This window comes from Pristis pectinata, chromosome 19 (assembly GCF_009764475.1).
Source record: "Pristis pectinata isolate sPriPec2 chromosome 19, sPriPec2.1.pri, whole genome shotgun sequence".
Lineage (NCBI taxonomy): Eukaryota > Metazoa > Chordata > Chondrichthyes > Rhinopristiformes > Pristidae > Pristis > Pristis pectinata.
This window is the reverse complement of record NC_067423.1, coordinates 28,412,360-28,431,922: the sequence shown is the minus strand read 5'-3', so window position 1 is coordinate 28,431,922 and position 19,563 is coordinate 28,412,360. Positions and strand designations below refer to the sequence as shown.

At 38.5% G+C, this 19,563-nt stretch overlaps 1 protein-coding gene across 4 annotated transcripts in view; it reads right to left on the bottom strand.

Moving 5' to 3' along the window:
- The window catches only part of celsr1a (cadherin EGF LAG seven-pass G-type receptor 1a), a 281,143-nt gene that overhangs the window by 89,068 nt on the left and 172,512 nt on the right, over positions 1 to 19,563 (bottom strand). For all 4 annotated transcript variants that reach the window (XM_052033623.1, XM_052033625.1, XM_052033626.1 and 1 more), the window contains exons 4-6: positions 18,757 to 18,979; positions 10,122 to 10,237; positions 5,895 to 5,983 (exon numbers count right to left, since the gene is read on the bottom strand). In XM_052033623.1, coding sequence (XP_051889583.1) covers positions 5,895 to 5,983; positions 10,122 to 10,237; positions 18,757 to 18,979 — 428 coding nt within the window. The remainder of the gene's footprint in view (positions 1 to 5,894; positions 5,984 to 10,121; positions 10,238 to 18,756; positions 18,980 to 19,563) is intronic.

Here is a 19,563-nt window from a genome sequence, read left to right as displayed (position 1 = left end):
AAGTGCAGGTGCACTGAGAAACTTACTCGCAGCAGCATCACAGGCACATAGCATTATATAAGCAGCATTCACAAGAAAAATATAAATTAAACAATTTTTACAAGAAAGGACACAATTAGAAGAAAAAAAGTCCACTGTAGTGCAAAGTGATCATAGTGCCACTGAACTGTGGTGATTAGGGTTTTGCCAGTTGGTTCAGGAACCGAATGGTTGAAGGGAAGTAGCTGTTCTTGAACCTGATGGTGTGGGACTTCAGGCTTCTGTACCTCCTGCCCAATGGCAGCTGTGAGAAGATGGCATGGCCCAGATGGTGGGATCTTTGATGATGGATGTTGCCTTCTTAAGGCAGCGCCTCATGTAGATACTATCGATGGTGGGGATGTATTGGGCAGAGTCCATGACTCTCTGCAGCTTCTTACATTCCTGTGCATTTGAATTGCTGTACCAGACCATGATTCAACAGTCAGAAAACTTTCAACAGTATAGCTGTAGAAGTTTGTTCGAGTGTTCAATGACTAGCCAAATCTCCTTAACCTCCTAAGAAAGCAGTGATGCTGGCACACCTTCCTTATGATTGCATTTATGTATTGGGCCCTGGACAGGTCATCCGAAATGTTAGCTCCCAGGAATTTAAAGCTGATGATTCTCTCCACCGCTGACCCTCCAATGTAGACAGGTGCATGTTCGTCTTCCTTCCCCTTCCTCAAGTCAACAATTAGCTCCTTAGTTTTACAGATGTTGAGCGAGGGGTTGTTGTTGCTGCACCATTCAACCAAGTATTCTATCTCGCTCCATTGCGATTTTCAGTTTCTTCTTCATCTTGCAAACTGCTACCTCACAGCCCATGAGAAAAGTACTCCAAGGTGCAACCCCTTTGACAATCCTTCGCTCGTCAAATGGCCACCAAAATTGTAGACACTCTGTCCATGACTGAACCTACCCCGAAACTCACCCCCATATAAACTCTTCAAGCAAATCATGATACCACAGTGAAGAGGAATAATTATGAATTAAAATATCAGTAGATGAGCATATTGGAGGGATTATTCTGTCAAAAAGCACAAACTTCAATTATAACAGTGACGCAGTGAGAATGGTTTGCTGATAGCTGAAAGAAGAGGCAATAGTATCCTGTGCCATGGAAATTTTAAGTATCACTGTGGAGGAGCATGGTATAAATCTGTGGCAGCTTGGGTTAAATTCCAACTGAATCTAAACCATTTCAGAAGCCAGGTCAGCACTATCAAGTAACAAAACTCCATGGCAACCTTCCTGATGTGTACATTGCACTCATGCCAAGAGTAACTGAAGCCAATGTTAGGATTGTTTTATTGTAGTACCCACCTCATTTTTGTCACAATCTATTTCTTGCAAAGACACATCTTACTGTAATACTGAAGTAAATAGTTGTGATTCATTATTGAGAGTAAATTGTTCCTCAGTTGCTCACATCATCCACTTTTGAGAGCTTCTGTATTTGATAAACTAATAATCCAGGACTTTGGTGGTGCCAGACTGACAGATTTTCCAGACTATAGGAACTTTTTCCTCACTCAAGCCAAAGAGTTGTACAATACAGAAACAGGCCTTTCGGACCACCGTATCCTTGAAGACCCTTTTTCCCATCTACACTAACCCCATTTGCTGCATTGGGTACGTATCCCTTTACGCCTTGCTTATCTGTCTAAATGCTTCTTAAATGTAGTAACTGTTTCTGATTATATGCCCTCCTAACCAGTCTCTCCACCCAAGTTGCCACTTTCAGGGAGCTATGGACTTGGATCCCTAGGTCTCTTTGTTCATCAACAATTCCTATGTGCCCAACAAATTGTACATGCCCTACCCCTATCTGACTTCCCAAAATGCATTGCCTTATACTTACAGGGGTTACATTTCACCTGCCAAAACTCAGCTCAATTTTCCGTCTGATCTCCATCCTCCTGGAACCTCAGACAACCTTCCTCACTATCCACAACACCACCAATTTTTGTGTCATCCACACAACTTACCAATCGACCCTCAACGTACTTATAATTCTTTTTTTTAGATGTTACACAGTTTTATAACAAGTTTTCCAGTGAACTCAGTCAATTTAAAGGGAGCACAGGAACCGGGGACTGGATGAATTTCAAGGGATCACAGGAACCAGGGCCTCGGTGAGTTCCTGGAGAGGATGGCAAGTATAGCCTGGTGAACCATCATACTTTCTGAATAGTCAGATAGTGGATTATTGGAGTCTTACTGTCTTAAGATACTGCCTCACTTTTCACTCTATAGTTAAAGGAATATTACAGGGAAAATTCAGGTACAATCATTTATAGAATATTCATATAAAATTTTGGTATGATAATTTGAAGTAAAATCTAAACATATTTCTCATCTGCTGCTTTATATTGGAGCAGTGCAGTGGCTGCTTCAGACATCGAGACAGTTGTAACCATTCCCCAGTTTGTGCACTATAATGCTTCATATCTGGGAATCTTGTTGCAGAAACAACACGCAACAACAACAACAACTTGCATTAATATTGCATGGGTAGAAGAGAAAAGGTTCCAAGGCACTAAACAGAAATTATTTGGAAAATGAATCTCATGCCTAAAGCCTAAGAGGAGACTGGCAAACATTAATTATTAAAATGAGTTGGAGAAGTTCAGAAAAGGAATTGTACAAAGTAGAACCAGACAGCTGAAGGGTATGCTTCCATGTACAGGATGAAGACTGGTTGGATTCCAGACACCATTATATCTCAATATAATATACTCTTCCATTGACAGCAATGCAGCCAAAATACAGTCAACTTGGACCTGCCTGTATTTTTTTTACTGAAATGAAATTGTCAAACTCAGTATCAAGTACTTCTACATCAGCATTAGAGGGAGATGGAATGTAATAATTTCAGTGATAGTTAAACTGCTATGTTTCTGAGGATTGCTCAGCTAGAGGGTCAACCACCACATGACCGGTACCCCATTATTATTGTGTCTGAGCAGGATTTTCCACAGACAATCTCAGAAGTAAATTCCTACATGCATTTATTCCAAACATGCGATTCCTCGGCTTCAGCAATGAGCTTCTACAAATATATTAAAACACAAAGTGAGATGTAATCTGGAGCTAGTTCTGGTTTAATAGAAATGTGTTTATTTAACTCTTGTACAGTTTAACTGCTTATATCATAATTAATCATGTTCTCAGTTCAATGACTGCAGATCTATAGCTGGCTGCTCAAAGCAGTGCTTCCCATCACCCAGAAACTGTTTTCATATATGCTTTCAATAAAAACAAAGCATAAATCCTGCTTCAATGTTATCTTCCTGTCTTTCCAAGCCAACATCTCAGATCATAAACCTTTTACACTTTGTGGTGAATAGAACAGCCAATGAGCCGCTTTTAAACAGGAAGCTGCAATTCCCCAGTCACATTTCACACTAAAGCTCATGTAGTAAATATGAAGCTGAAGAGATAACAGTGCTGACAACTTGGCAGACAAAAGTGACAAATCCATCTCCAATAATATTATTAAATAGCTCTTCTTGACAACAGTTACATATTTCATTTCTCTAATGAGTTGTTATGGTGTTTTTAGATGGAAATTTGGGTTAACCTGTGGACTTTCTAACCTTTCCTGTCTTACCTAATAGTGTGCTCTGATACTTTTCAAATGAACAGTTCTCACAATTTCATTTTGCATTTTAACATAATTCATGCTTTACAAATAATCTGCTTATCACTATTAATACAGAATTTTGTACAGAAAGTTGGATTTAAATATTCAAGACCGCAGAAGACCCTTGTACATTGCAGCACATTTGAAACCCTGACCTTGGGACAGATTACAAGGCAAACCAGCAGCAGTCAAATCTGATTCCTTGTCTTATGCCGAGTCAGTTGATGTTACACAATACTTTTGAGGCAGTCCCCAGTCTTCAGGGTCAAGGATGATTGCTTCCACTACAGTTCGGAAATGGCTAATGATATTAATGAGGAATCCACAGGCTCTGCCACAGTTGGCGTAGGAGGTGGTTGATAGAGCAAAGCTGAGTGGATAGTTTGGAAATGGGTACATTCATTCTACTGTCTTTTCTGGACTTCTGCATGCTCCCCAAAGATACTCAAGGTTCTCAGTGCCTTTTCCATTTAACCAATTAACCAATCAACACAGGAAATCAGAGCACCCAGGGGAAACCCACAGGGTATGTGCTGACTCCATAGAACAAAACATCAAGTAAAATTTAAGTTAAAATTTTAAGGTCACAAGTTAACACATGGTTGAAGTCCAATTTATCAGTTACTGTGTTACAATACAGTTAAAAATTCAATGCATATTTTGCAAGCCTCATGCATTCATTAACTTTACTGAAAAGCAATTACTGTAATATACGTGATTCACTTATCTGTAAGTTACAATGTTGAAGACTTCAATTTGAGGAAAAACAATTTTATCCACAAACTGTGCTCCGTCAAAGTGAGTGAGAGCTGCTCATTTTGCCACCAGTACATCGTCTGGGAAAACCTGCTGCCTAGACTGAAAGATCCAAGAAAAGGGTAAGGAGGAAAGGGTAAGAATCCAGTACAATATCGGAGGGAAGAGCCCAGTCCCATGTCTGAGGCAACACGGCAGACTAAATGTGGCCCTGGCTGAAGCTGCAAACTTAGTTTGGGAAGACTTAGAAATATAATCACCAATGTCCCAACTCCTTTTTGGATCTCACCAAATATTCCTCAAAAATCAACTTGTACACAAGCTTTATGGCAATCTATTAATGCTAGGCCACAAGACCCAGATTCAGGTGGACTTATTATACAGTCTGGAAATAAAACTGTTATTCAGTTCAACACCATTGTGTTTCTGTGTGTTTTGCACTGTTTTATAATAGGATTTATGGTTTGTTTATCTTTAATGTTTATCAAACAAGGATACTTTCAGTTTCATTAATGATAAAGCCCATACCATAATCAGATATGCTCCTCTTATCGTTGATGGATAAGGAAATCAGGTGGGACATGAAATGGACAACTAATCCAATGTTACCCATTTCACACCGATACAGTGTTAAAACTACCTGCACATTTTGATCCATATTTGGTCCTCTTTCAGTTAACATCAGGCTTACAGTGAAATATCAAAACCAAGCCAATTCAAACTTTTGTGGGAGCAACAATTCAGCATTATGAACTATGAAAATCCAAAATGTAAATAACAAGAAAGAATTGCACTAACAACACAGAAACGGAGCACCAAAACTATCACCCGAGACTGTTATCACATAGTACCAGTGTCTGGTGACGATGACCAAAACTCTGCCTTGAGGAAGACTAAAGGTCAACTGCTACCAAGTCTAGCATGAGTCATTATCCTCAGGAAATGAAGAACAAGCAGACCAAACAGATGGAAAACCATAGAAACAGCTTCCCTATTTAAAATAAAATTCTCTCATTGTGCTGCTATTTATTCCATAAAAAGAGGTACCGACTGACTACAAGCTCAGACCACAGCAGACAAATTAGTTCCATTTTCATCCTTATGAATGCCTTCAGTAACATTAAGGAAGGAGGAAGTGGGAGGTATAATCACAGTTTGTTTGACTGCTCACAGTGCACAACTGCACAGCACATGTCATTCAGAATGCAAACAGCAAGTGGAACGAGAAAGGCCATCAGGCCTGCTCTATTAAATTTGTACAATTATGGATTCTTCTCGAAAGAATGCAAATAATTGTATCTAATGTGAGACTCTAGTTTTCCAAACTTGCATGTTAGGTTTATCATTATAAAATGGACGTCTTTTCAAATTACTTTTATAGACATCCATTCACATGTGGAATCATATATACTTAATTTTCTATTTTAATCATGTGCATTTCTATGTTGAAAACTTATCTTTCATCACCTACCTTATTGTAGTACTGGACCTGGACAGAATGCCACTGTCCATCACTTACTCCTCCTGGTATGAAGGGTGCCACTGTCGTCGTGGACTCGCCTGTTAAATATCAACAGTTCAGTTAAAAGAGCACCAAGAATAGAAATTAACCCAAGTTATACATCTGTGAAACAAAAGAAAAATTATCCCTCTGTGATCTTCTCTCCTGTATTCTGGATCACAAAGGTGTAATGAAACAGACCCAAGTTTCAGCATAACCCCTGTAAACTTCTGGCATGTTTCTGGAAACTTTAGATATTGGTTCATCTTTAGCTTGCTTTGAGAGTGATAAGTCCAATGATTCATTTATAATTATTATGAGGGCAAGGATGTGCAGGAGAAATCCAGCAGCAAACCAGTGGAATGCTTTGATGAGTGCAGTTAACTGTATACTGATGAATTCTGGCAAAGCATGTATTAGAGGTAATGACCCAGATTTTCCTGATAAATGCTGGCAGTTCTGCAACTTCCATAGGTTCAGTAACTTCATTCATTTCCAAGCAGAAGAACCACTGTGAGAGTGAGGCAAGTAATTTATAATTTCAAATTAATTTAAACGTTCTTGACTGTTTTAAGTTTTATTAGTTTTGTGCCTTAATTTTTTTTGTCTTTTCAATTTAAAATGATTGAATAGCATGGTTAATCTTTAATGGTTTTGTATGTTTAGCAGCTTCCCTTTAGGAAATTATTTCTTAATCTAATCCTACCACCATTTCAGGTCCTGGTTTCATAAATTGCTGTGTCTTTCTTAAGAAGCCCAAGGTGTTGGATTTTCCTCATCACTTGCATTGTGACCAGCAGAGAGATGAAAGGAGAACAGAAACATACTTCATTCCTTGAGGGGCAAGTTCAACTGTCAGCTGAACAGTAAACATCCCAACAAAGTGAATCACCTCACTTCCCGTGTCCACTGCCATATAATCCCTGATTCAGCAGCTAATAATGAAACACACAACTAAGGCAAAACAGCAGATGAGAAAGATATCAAAACTACTTTCAACATTCCTCTTCATACACAAGGGATAGCCTCCCTTTGACAATCTGGAAAGCAAACTCAATATTCTAACAGAGACAAGTTTAGGTAAACCATGAAATTACAAAAAGAAAGAGGGAGCTGAATCCAGTGAGTTCAGCCATAACGTAACCCGATCAACTTGCTTTTTGGAGAAACATGATGAACAGATTGGGAAATGTCTTTGGTTAGGGATATATAAATTTTTATCAGAATAACTGAAACAAAAATAATGTACGTCAGTAATTAAATCTGAATGGATCCTTTCAGATATATCAGATAATAAACTGGGAGTATATGTTTAGAACATAAAGCAGTACAGTACAGGAACAGGTGCTTTGACCTACAACGTGCCAAACATGGTGCTGAATTAAACTAATTCTTTTCTGCCTGTACATGATCCATATCCCATGTTGTCATATTTGACATTACAATGCACTGGAAGTATAATAAAATTATAATCATGACCATGGTAAATAAGACTAAACAAAGTGTGAAAAGCTCAACATCATCTAAGTCCCAACTCCAATAACAGCTGTAGCACTGTCGTGCTTCTCATTGGACTGTAACATACATCATATCAGGGTTCTAGTTACACACAGCAGCACAGTCTATCACAATTATCTTTAAACGTCAAGTCTTGAAAGAAACTCAAAGAGTAATCTGAAGTATGTAACAAAGAAAATCTCTTGCTCTGGCCTTTTCTGTAATAGCATCTGGTTCATATCCTTTAACAGCTGCGTAATTATAAACGAACTTAAAACGTGTATAATGATCAATCCAATAGTACCGATGGTGCAGATCATAAAACAGTGGACAAGGTGCAGCGGCAACACATACTTCAATGCCTTAATGATCTGGGTGCAGAGCACTGCTGGAATGTCAGTGTTGCATGTGCTACACTTGAATATCGAACACAATAAAAAGATAATTAGGAGCAGGCATCTGGTAATTGGAGAATCAGAAACACTTCAGCTGAGAAATTTATTTGAACAAAAAAAAACCCAATGCATTTTTGATGTGAATCAGGCTGCCAGACAAATTTGATTGGAATCTGCTTTCTTTTGCAATATTACTGAAACCTCTGAAAGCTGTCATACAAAAGTAATGCAAGATTCTGGATTTTAATTTCATTACGTAGGTCAAATTTCTGTATATACATAAGGCCTTGGGGTTTATACTGAAATTATATTACTTAGCTTATTTGATTTAAAGTAACATTTTAAAACAAAAGTTAAGATAGACAGATAGGGCTGTTAATAGAAGGGAGGAGGGATTTACAGACACAATGATATCACCAAATGACATTGATGCCGAGTATAACACTGCAATAGTTAGGTCCTGTCCTTGGAAAAAATTGTTTTAAAAGACCCATAATTAAAAAGAGAACAGCCAGCATTAGTGTGGAGAGCATGGAGATGTTCTGCACTCATCTCTCCAGCCTGCACCAAAGGTGAGGCACAACATGTGATACAGTTAAGAGAGCTTAATAAGAGCAACAGAACAAGACAGAAAAATTCAAATGATTCAAAACCATAAAAGTAATGTCTATGTGAGAACAGCTGGTTCTCCAAATTTGCTGCCAGGGTAAACTTATTAGGCTATGTGAAAGGGTGCAGTTTTAAGATTTACAGGCCTTGATACAGTTTTACCACATAAAATGCAGAGTCTTCATTTTAAATTTTCCCATGCAAATCTGTAATAAAAACCCCAAAGAACAAGATAAGGATACCTATACACATGAAACATTAAAAGGGAGAAATGTTAAATGGAAGTGATTTTTAATGCAGCTAAATTGCATTATGAAGTAAATGATAAAAACATTTCAGTTATATTCTCAATTCTTAAAAAAAATTAAGTTGTGATGATTTAGCTGTGCTTTTTACCCCCCCCAACTTTCCAAGTTTCCTATAAAGTATTCTATGATATTATTCAATATATGAAGTTACTTCATGAAAGCGATTTATTATTTTTGCCTCAATCTGACTCTCAAGTTTGTTACAGAACTGAAGACGTTTCTTTCTCCGATTATTTTCTGCTTTCATGGTTGATGGCTACAAAGCAATGCTTTGGCTGGAGGGTCTGAAATTCTAAGCTGCAGACATTCAATGAATCCCAGGAATATTGTTATGTGAACAGATGTTTCACTTCACATGTGGATTTTTTTCCCTCCAAAACTGAAATCTGGTTGTGGATGGGCAAAAAAGAAAAAAACAGACGTGATTTGAGGGCCATGCAATACAGCAACACAGGCCTGAGTAGCAAGTGAAGTTTGCAACCTGTTCAATGTCGGCTGGAAAGACTGATGCACCAGGTTTTTCTTGTATTCAAAAACTTCCAATTAAGAAAATGAGGAAGAATTAGACTTTATGAAGCAAACTAATAATATGGATACTTAACACAGATCAGCTATAAAAGGCTTGGCAGTCCTGAAATAAGTGAAAACAGATGATGAAGTTTCTTTAGATTTCAACATTTGGTATGAATCAAAGCTCTAATGGACTGATGGCTCACGTGCAGCACGTCTGTTATCAGGCTCTTGAGATGATCAGCACAAGGCTCATCACATGCTAAGTCTGTATGCAGTTCTTAACTCTGAAAAATTTTAACACAGCTATGCATAATGCACTGTCTTTAAAAATTGTGAGATGATTTGCTGATGCAGTTTTTCAAAGAAAACATTCTTTTCAGGTGAAATCACATTCAGTAGACAGGTGCCTCAAGATGTGATTTAGAGTTTCCTTTTGTGAAAAACGTCAAGTACCAGCCAGGGGTAAAAACCTAACCAGGTGTTTGGGAAGCTAATGCAAACCTACTCTTGATCAAGCGTGTTTGCCGGTGGAATAGACCTGGAACTGAATTTATATTTTTTTAACGTTTAAGGATTTCAGAAGGGAATTAGGTGAGCCTGAGAGAAAATAATCTGCATAGCTACAGGGAAGGACTGGGTGGGATGTGGCCAACAAGTGAAGAGCTCGTGCAGACTTGATGAGATCAAATAACCTTTGACTTGCCATAACGATTCTATAATGAACATTAAGCTCAAGCTATACATTCAATTTTCTACGGGTAGTTATGCTAGAGCAAAGCTTCGAACCGCATGCTGATCAATGATGTCCACTTTCGCTAATACAAATCCTTAATGGCCCATTTTACGTTTTAAGGAAATGATAATTATTGACTTACCTGCTGAGAATGTCAGCTGGATTTGTTCTTCAATGATCTCCAGTGCAATGAAATCATGTTTTTCATTAAAACGTCCATTGTAAAGTAGCAAAGCATTTTCTTCCTTTGTTGCAAACCTGTAGTAGAGGGAGAATGAGAAAAATGTATTACCAATTAACAAGGTATGAAGGAACAGCTAGAAAGAAATCATTCCTGTTGTATTCTGCCAACAGCAGGGACAGTTAGTTTGTTTCAGCTTAACAAGCCATCAAACTGAATACTGGCTTTTGTACTTAGAAATGTAAATCCACACATTGATACAAGAAGACGCAAATAAATTTATGGTTCATAAATTCATTGAGAATTTGGGGAAAGTATCAAATTATATCTTGTTTCCACTCTGTCCCTTCATATTCAATTAAGTTGATCTTCTACTAGGGGTGCACACTGATGAAGATTTGCCTGAGCAGATTCCTTGCTTTACCAGACCCAAGAGGGAATTATGCCTCTTTGGCCAAGGTGGGCCTCAGTGGAACTCACTGCAACAGGAAGGAATCCTACCAAAAGCTTTTACTAGTATTCAAACCTTTAATGTAAAAGTAATCAAATATCATCCCAAAGAGGCAGAGTTCTGTTGGGTGCAGGAAATACAGAAGTCAATTTTCATCAGGGTCTCATCAGACCAATTTGTCGCCATCAGAGTGGATGTCTGTCATCTGAACTGGGAGCTTGGGCTGGACATGTGAAGCATCGTCACTAGTACAAACAGCATAGATATTCAGCCTCTGAACCCCACCACTGTGCCTGGTAAGCTTCATAGGAACAAGAAGTGGACTCATCTGAAGTGTAGCCAGAGGAAAGCTGAACTAGAAATGGCTAATATAAAGCCATGCTTAGGAGACTGCCAACCAGACGACACAGCTTCTCTGGAGCTCCTTCATTAGGTGACTTCCACAGCAGTTAAAAAAAATGTTTTCCTCACTCTGACCCCTCCCCCTCACCACATTGCCCACCACCGCCCTCTCCCCCTACCTCACCATTTCAAAATGAATTTCATTGGGGAATTGACGGGATGAATATTATCTCCAGTCTATTCCTATTCTAATGACAGATTTCATCAAGAACTACAAATCTATATTAAATAATGATGAGAAAAGGATCCAGAGTAGATCCAGTAATAGAATATAAATTTTAAAATGTTGTTGTTGGGGCAGAGTGGGAGAGAAACAAATCTTATCAGAAATCCAGTTCTGCATCCAGGATTTTATATATTATTTTTATGATAAGCAGAACATTTTCAATGTTCACAAACAACCTACTAACTTGACAATGAGAAACAAATTTGACAATTGCAGACATTTCGTGCTGACTGTGGTAACAGTTGGCTGCTTATCAGATAACATGCCCTGGAGTGGATTTACAAAGATACCTTTCCATTAGTTAGGAAATCAAGGGGCAGTTTGTATATGAGATTGGCAGAGACTGACAGAGGAAACTCCTCAGCTTTAGCCAGAAGAAGCGTAGAGCCCTTCTTTAAACTGCTCATTATACAACAAATCCATTTAAGATCAAGAAAGGTTTTTATGGGTTTAAAAATATTTTGCTTTTTTGAAATTAAGCAAGTCTCCAGAACTGAAAAGTTACTATTTCTGCTTCACTTGTTCCATCTCCACCCTGCATCAGAGATTGATGAGTGGCATGAAATGGAAGGACTATTATAATCTAAAGCTTCAATCCACCAAAGGGACACAATATCAGTTAATATGACAGTGGCAATGTGGATAAGGTGTCATCAAGCAAAGTCCTTTACACTCCAGAGACAATACACATTAATGTCCTACACCCTCTTCAGGTGCACCTTATTGTCCAAGCTTGGCCAGCTTTCAAAACTCCCCCAGAACTTTATCAAACCTGTCTCTCAGTTAAAGCTACAAGTTCAGTCTGCTCAGCAATTATAATGTTATGAGCTAAAGGTGACTAATTTTTCCCCTTGCCTGATCCTGAGACACAAAGATCACTTATATTGTCTCTACAAAACATTTTGGAAGCTAAACTAGCTCAAACAGGACTCTGAAAGTAGAGCTCTTCTGGACATCTGCAGCTCCAGGATTCCAGAAACAACATATTCTGCTTGGCAAACATTGGAAATGGCCTTAGAGAATATTACTAAATGGAGAGCAGTTCACTATTCACAGAATTTTCTTTCATGTCATTCCAGTACAAGTTATTCCAAGATTAAGGAAATGATTAACACTTGCTTCACACCTCTACCGTTTCTGCATCACTACCTCACCCTATAGAAAGAAACCTCATGCTGGAGTTTCCTCAGCAGATGCTCTGCAATTTACAAATCCAATATTTCCTATTAGTTCCCTCAATCTCCAGCCTTGGTCTTCTTGAACTACAAGATGAACATTGCCAACCTGACACAATCCACAGCTCGATAACCCAACATGTAACTGTGAAGTTGCTGTCAGAAATCCAGAATTACATAGGTTAATTTGAAATCAGAATAATTTCTTACCCAAATGCACTGAAAATTAACCTCAACTATGTTTACACTGACATCTTGCTGATAATTTGCACGTCAAATAAGAGTGTTTGGAACAACACATAAATAATGAGAATGATATATGCCCAGAAACTGCAAATTGGTTAGAAAGAACATGAAAATAACGTGGTCAGTGCATTTCAAATATATTAAGCAACATGACTTCCCAGTTACTCACCTCTCATTCCAATGAACAAACAAGATTGATAGTGAGAACATTTGTGGGATGTCATAAAAAATGTACGGTAGAAGGAAGCATCTATTCAAAAGCTAAATGGATGACAGCTAACATAAAATTCTAATCTTCAAGCAGCTTAAGGGAATTGGAAGAGAAAAGACATCTATATTTTAATACCAGTTTGTTGCCAGGTTTCAAGCTAACACCACTGTTAAAAGTTCAACATCAATCTATATCATGTCATATTATCTACAACATTTACACTTAGAATGTGAAGATACCAGATCATGTACAGGAAAAAAAAATCCAAGTGCTTATTCTATGTCATGGGAGACATATAAGATAGTCAGCCACAAACAGCTAACTCTACAGATTGGAATAATAGTGGTGTTTCACTAATACATGTAATGTTAACCAAAAGCAAACAACTGTAGAAAGCCTGGAGTAGTACACTGACTCTTTATGGCCGTGTGGCGAGACAGTATATCATTAACAGAGACAAACACCACATTCAAGATTTAGATCCTTTAGGAAAAGAGAACTGAGAGACTTGTTGGTATGGATTTTCTTCTCCCCTGGAAGACATATCAAAGTCACCTAGGCCTACAATAGCTCCATTTAGCTTCATAAAGGTTTTATGAAGGCTGTATCTGGCTGATTAGTCTTAAATTGGGAACTATTTGGGATTACAATTGCAAGGAAAGATCATGCTTCTCGATAATTCTTTCTGGGATTTTATCGTAGATGATTTCTCTGAAGGCAGCATACGAGATGGTGATAGAGGGCCAATGCCTACTTCAAATGTCTACTCCAGCAGTAACTTCCTGTGGCATCCTGCAGTAAGTAAGTACAATCAGGGATGTAGTGGAAACCTTCTACTTGCCTGGATGAGTGTAGGACCAACGATTCTCTAGAAACTCGACATCCTGAGGACAAAGCAGCCCGTTTTCATTGGTATCCCATTCACAGCCATAAACATTCACTCCCTCCATCAGCAGTGCACAGTGGCTACAGTGCGTACTATCAACAAAATACATTCATCCAGGCTACTTCAGCAGCACCTCTTAAACCCAGGACCTCTAACACAAACAAGGGCAAGAACAGCAGTTGCACAGGAACACCACCACTTTCATGTTCCCCTCTAAGTTGCACAACATCATGACATAGAAATATATTATGGGTCCTTCATCATGCTGGGTCCAAATCCTTGAACTCCCTATCTAACAGCACTGCAATAGTACCTACACTAGATGGATTACAGCAGTTCAAGGTAGTGGCTCACCACACTTTCTCAAGGGCAATTCGGGAGGAGCAATAAATGCTGGCCCTGGTCAGCAACACCCAGAACCCAAAACTTAGACAGGTCTCTATCAGTTCCTCTTCCACTGCTCGTCACTCCTTACTGCTGCAATACTTAAATTACATATTTTAATGTGAACTCTAGTCGTGACTCTCATTATTCTTTATTCTCCTCGCCTAAATCTTAGATTTTAAATCAGATTTTAATTTAGAAGCTGAACTAAGATGAGGAGGGACGGTTATTAAATGGCATGTCACTGGAGCAGAACAGCGGAATGCATGGGTGGAAATAGATAAGTGGGGAAAGAAAATGTATACGTATTAAGGATTATTCAAAGCATATTTGAAATGTTTGGGGAGCCTCCTTGTACACAGATTGTATTGTAGACAAATATTGTGTAGCATTGAGTTGTATAAACATACTGGAAAATTATGCAATATATGCAGGAAGGCCTTAATTAATCTGGAATTTGAGCCATAACTGGGAACAATTGACAAAAGAATAAACAACTGACCCATTTTACTAGCACATTTATAACATATTTACAGCACTTTGCTGCTTAGCCTGTAGATAATTTATTACAGTGCACTGCACCGGGTGCACCAAGTCTGCACATTCACTGAATCAATTAGTAAGAAGTGATGTTGAAAGGGATTTTAATCCCAGTGGGTCTTTCATGTTAAAAGTACACATACACACAGCACATTAGCAATTTCCATCGTTTTCTTTTATGCTCAATTATGGCAATATGCCAAATATTATGCATTTCTCTATCTCCGTACACATTTCAGAATTTAAGGACTGCAGATGCATTTTCAAAGGCCTCAGATACTCTGCCTCTTATCTCCTATTTTAGGATAAAAACAATGCACACAGTCTACAAGATGACCATTAACCTACAAAGACAGAGTGACTAAGTACCCAGCCAGAAACCAGAATACTTGCCAATTGGCTATGTCATAATACTATTTCTTAAATGTTTTTGTTGCATCAATTCTATGATATCTGGATTACTTGTCTTTCCCAAAGATGGATACGGACAACAGCTATTTGTTCTTTCTTTGACTATCTGGGGTACCAAGTGTAACTACCACAGTGATGCCAACAGATTTTGTTAAGAGCTCCAATGCTGGGACAAGATTAAACAAAGTGTAGAATAAGGGTATTTGCAATCTACTGAGCTGCCCATTATATGAAGGGTTCCCCTGATTCATTAACATGCATGAAGTAACTCTTGTGCATGGCGGAGTCAAAGGTAGTTTCGTGGAGAAATGGGAGACATTGTCCAATATCCAGTCTATCTTATAGCTTCCTGGAGAAGTACCAGGCTTATAATTAAAATCAGGCCAACCAATGAATGAGTAGAACACAAATGAAATAAAAAATTTAAACACAAAGAAATAAAGTACTTAAGTTTTTTGCACAAATGTATCACCAATTTAATCACAATGAGCTAACAAGTCACAATCATAATTTCCAAATAATGGACTAATAATAAATATGTGTAATTATTGATCCAATTTATAGAAGTCTTCCAGTGAATTCCACAGTTCACAAGTGCGACAGATGGATAACACTCATGTGCCAGTTTTCTCTGCTCTTGCTACTGACCAGAAGGTGGTTCACAGGAGTATCACAGGTCCATCACCTGCAATAGTTTATCTGCCAATTCTTTTCTCAATTCTTTTAAAATTAGGAGCTCAAAATGCATGTGGGTTACTTAATGAACCCCATTGTGAGAGTCAAAGTATATCCACACATGTAAGATCTTTGTACATATTATTTTATGAAGCTTTACATTCTCATTTATATTTATTAGTTCATTGTATAACCTTAATATACATATCTTCAGAAAGAATGAATCGGTGGGAGCAAATGTCAGAGAAATGAAGCAACTTGTTGGCCCTCTGCAGGGGATAGTTTGAGTCAGGAATAGCAGTGGAGGAGGGAGGGGGTGGGGCAACCCCATTCATATGGTGATTGGTGCCAGGCCAGTACAGTGAATGTTTTTTCTGCACTATAGTGATGATTCCGGAATTATCTACTTCCAAATAAAGGAAAAATATTGCTCTGATTGGGGGGGGGGGGGGGGTTTGACATCTGCTTCAAACTTATCCTTGCTGTGGAGGGGATCTACCATGCCTAGTTTGTACAATGAAGTGTGTTCTTCTCTCCTGACCAGAATATAATGGCACAAAATAACAACTTGCATATATATAACATCTTTTGTGAAATAAAACTTAAGGTGTTTTGCAAAATTAGACATCAAGCCACATCGGGGGACATTAGACCTAATGACTAAAAGTACGGACATAGGTTTTAGGGAGCATCTTAAAGGAGAGAAGAGTGGTGGTATGGCAGAGATATTCTACGATAAAATTCAGGAGCTCAAGGACAAGTTGCTGAAGGCACAGTCATCAACAGTGGAGCTCTGAAAATCATGAATGCACAGGAAGCCAGAAGAGGAGAGCAGACAGTGGTGGGATAGGGGGAAAGAGTTATGTGGAAGGGGTGAGGGAGGGTCGGAAGGGGAGGAGAGACAGTTGGAGCAAAAGAAAAGGCCACAGAGGGATTTTAAAACTCGGGTAAGAATCTTAAATTTGAGACAAGGCTGAACCAGCAGCCAAAGATCAGCAAGCATTTGGGTGATTGTTCTCCATATGTTAGTTGTAGTATTGTCATGAAACATTCACCAATGTACAACTAAGAAAATCTTCATTGATCCTCAAAAGCATCTTTTACAATACTTGTGGAAACTTGTGTATTTTGGCCCACACATTTCTTACATAGTGTAGATTTTGCTCACCAAAAAAATCTTAACCTTTAACTAAATAATCTTACATGACCGGTCTGGTTAACACCTGACTGGACAAGATGATAGAAAAGATAATAACACAAAACCTGTTTAATGCAACATTTATTATAAAACTGGAAGATTTCAGGTAAAGCATTCTGGAGTGCTGAAATTCCATTCAGTTTCAGTCTGGTACCTCCAAAGCTCGCAGATCTCAATTTTACCATTTTAATTAAAGCATCACAACATTATGTAGCAATATCTCATCTCAAATGAGTAAAATTAGTCTCAATGCTAGAAAAACATAGCCCTGCATTATGTGTACACCATAAGTCTGTTAGTTGTAATGTAATGGGCCCTATTGTGCTGGTACATCGGATCTCATTTTGCTTCTGGGCTCGTCAGTTCTGTAGCAAATAGTGATGCACTTTATACTCTACAGCGAATAATGCTGCACTTCATATTCTAGTTAGTGATGCACTTCACACTCCACAGTGAGTAGTGATGCACTTCATTTCCTAAAGCAAGTAGCAATACACTTCATATCCTACAATCAGTAGTAATACACTATATATCCATTCCCTAGGTTTTGCCAACCATGATTCCGGTGAAGCTCTGTTCATTTGAATAGGATCCACACTTCCATTGAAAAAGTAAGTGAATTTTTTTTCCACTTAGTTCTAATTTACATCAAAATGTTGCAATAATTTACATTATTTTAGTTAAGCGCATTTTTTAAAATATTTCATTAATACTGTTTATCTTTTTTTAATTAGTTAAATACGTTTTTTCAATTAATTCTAAATGTGTCTGTTTATCAAAGATTTTTAAACAGTGATAAGATAAGATAAGATCTTTATTAGTCACATGTACATTGAAACATACAGTGAAATGCATTTTTTGCATAGAGTGTTCTGGGGGGCAGCCCGCAAGTGTCGCCATGCTTCCGGCGCCAACATAGCATGCCCACAACTTCCTAACCTGTACACCTTTGGAATGTGGGCGGAAACCGGAGCACCCGGAGGAAACCCACGCAGACACGGGGAGAACGTACAAACTCCTTACAGACAGCGGCTGGAATTGAACCCGGGTCACTGACACTGTAAAGCGTTACACTAACCACTACACTACTGTGCCTGGAAAAGGCCTTTAATAGCACAAGCTGTCAGCCATACATTCTGTGGGCAGGGCCTCCTGCAGCCCACACTGACTCAGCCAGTGAGCCTGGTGGGACATCATGAACTACGACCAAAGGCATCCTGGGAGAGAGGAAGGCAATCTGCAGGCTGGGTCTGGCCCACTCTAGATGGAGAGATATGCATCTGGCCATGAGGGATCTGCCCCACTAACAAGGCAACTGACTACAAATGGAATCTTGAGCAAGATAACGTTCAGATTTTTCCTCAACTCTGAAAGTTAAAAAAAAATTTAATCCTTTCTGAATTAAATCCCACTCGTTTTAGCTTGGCATTTTGCAGATGTGCAATACAAGAACCATCAGCCCATCTGCAAGCCTATACTTCTGGATTTATTCAGAAACTTTGATATTGTTGTTGGGAGTCTGCCACACAGTTACCAGCCCATGGGAAAAGTAAATATCTTATCTCCAGTATTAGTGAACAATTAGTAATCCTTTACTTGCCTTGCAGTGCTGTCTTGCAAGCTGGAAAGTCACTTTGTCTTTAACCTTACTAATTTTGGAAAACAACCAAGTGCCAATATAATGACAGGTTTTTGCAAGTTTGACACCTACACCAATTTAGGATTAACTCTTATTCCTCAGATCATGGTGTTTTTCTTGGGAACTGCATGAGCTTCCTTTGAGTCACTTACATGAGGGAGACGGTGAAATGGAATCTTTGCCGGAGACCCTTGAAAGTCACAAAGGACTGTGGAGGAAAGCTCCGTGTTGTCATTTCACAGTATGGCCTCTCATATTCGCCAGATGGGCATTCACATCTGAAGCCACCAACAAGCAGATTAATGCAGGTTCCTCCATTCTTGCAGACACCGGGTGCACAGCGGCCAGACCTGGTACTCACTTCACAATGTTCTCCTGAAACACAGGACAGAATAAATGATAAATGATTCAATATCATGCCTTGCAATCACTCAGAAGGGCAATTGAAAAATCGCAATTTTTTGTTCTATGCTGTCTTGCTTTTCTCATATAAATGCAGTTTTTAAAGAATTAACACTTATATTTAAAAGGCAGAAGCAACCCACTATTAGGCTCATCTCTGCAGATCCAAGTCTCCCCAGTGTCTTGGCCACTGTTATTTAATGGCAAATAAATCAACTCCACCATGTTGGCAATTGCGCTGTCACACTAAGAGCTAATCCTGCCTGCAGCTACTGTTGTACTACGTTACATTTTGACTCCAAGTGACAGAATGGCAATAAATCAACTTGAATATTTGACATCAACAACCACAAAGCTATGGTTTCAAGCTACCTCTATATTTGATTCTGCAAATTCTAGAAATTACTATAAGCAGGGACATTGATATTTGGAATTTAACAGGATTGCTCCAAGACAGTTTTAGGTTTTGCTAAAACAATGCCAGTTTACTTTGAAGCAAAATGTTTTCAACCAACAAGCACTATTGGGATAAGAAATAGTTATTGAATTATTGTGCA